General features: G+C 48.7%; 1 protein-coding gene across 1 annotated transcript; it reads left to right on the top strand.

Annotated features, from left to right (window-relative positions):
- Positions 1-6: 6 nt before the first annotated feature.
- LOC112080335 (serine/threonine-protein kinase TAO3) lies at positions 7-1,035 on the top strand. The gene is made up of 2 exons (XM_024146055.2): positions 7-204; positions 449-1,035. Exons 1-2 carry the CDS (start codon positions 7-9, stop codon positions 707-709), a joined length of 459 nt encoding a protein of 152 aa, XP_024001823.2. The 3' UTR covers positions 710-1,035.
- The last annotated feature ends 6 nt before the right edge of the window (positions 1,036-1,041 follow it).

The following is a 1,041-nucleotide window of genomic DNA, read 5'->3' as shown; positions in this document are numbered from 1 at the left end:
CATGCCATGCTGATCAGACATGACGAGTCCACCCAGGAGCTGGAGCATCGTCAGCTGAAAACCCTTCAGAAGCTCCGCATGGACCTGATCCGCCTGCAGCACCAGACAGAACTGGAGAACCAGATAGAATACAACAACCGGCGCGAGAGAGAGCTCCGCCGCAAGCACGTTCTGGAGCTACGGCAGCAGCCCAAGAACCTTAAGGTGACGGCTACGCCAGGTGCAGCTAGCTAGTGAATGTATCCCTGGGAATGTGATGGCTGCATTGGTAGCTACATTAGGCTGCATTGGTAGCTACTTTAGGTGTTCTCAAGGAAAATGCTCTGATGTAACCAGGTAGTGGATGATATGAACCTAAATGTGAGGGTTAGGGTGCAGCTAGTAAAGGCAGTCCTGAAAAAGGGGAAATCCTCAGTGGTAGTTCCAATGTCCTCTCCATTTCCCCCAGGCCATGGAGCTGCAGATTAAGAAACAGTTCCAGGATGCGTGTAAGGTCCAGACGCGTCAGTACAAGGCCCTGAGACACCACCAGATGGAGGTGACGCCCAAGAGCGAGCACAAGGTGGTCCTCAAGGCCCTGAAGGAGGAGCAGACCAGGAAGCTGGCCATCCTGGCCGAGCAGTACGAACAGAGCATCAACGAGATGATGGCATCGCAGGCGGTGAGTTGCCTTAAAATGGAGGACGGGTGTTATGATGAGGATTCGTGAGCAGTGATGCTGATATTTGATCATTTCCTTTATATCAATCTCAAAGATTCATATAAATGTTAAAGATCTTATCTAATATAGCACATGAAAATGAAAGAATGGTTCCATAGGAGAATTGTATCATTTTGTCCCCAAGCCGTAGGAGATGTTGGTCATTGTAGGAGTTTGTAAATCTGCTTCTGTTATTCCCATATCTCCTATCTCATCTTCTGTTCCATCACTCCTCTTCTGTTCCATCACTCCTCCTATCTCCTCTTCTGTTCCATCACTCCTCCTATCTCATCTTCTGTTCCATCACTCCTCCTATCTTCACTTCTGTTCCATCACTCCTC

Source organism: Salvelinus sp. IW2-2015, unplaced genomic scaffold (assembly GCF_002910315.2).
Source record: "Salvelinus sp. IW2-2015 unplaced genomic scaffold, ASM291031v2 Un_scaffold15977, whole genome shotgun sequence".
Classification (NCBI taxonomy): Eukaryota; Metazoa; Chordata; class Actinopteri; order Salmoniformes; family Salmonidae; genus Salvelinus; species Salvelinus sp. IW2-2015.
The sequence above is the reverse complement of the archived record's forward strand: the minus strand, read 5'-3'. Positions and strand labels throughout refer to the sequence as shown.

Bases quoted from the DNA above. Each gene is read 5' to 3' on its own strand.
- LOC112080335 (XM_024146055.2), top strand. From the start codon at position 7: ATGCTGATCAGACATGACGAGTCCACCCAGGAGCTGGAGCATCGTCAG. The intron at 205-448 runs GTGACGGCTACG...CATTTCCCCCAG, and splicing joins AGCAGCCCAAGAACCTTAAG to GCCATGGAGCTGCAGATTAA.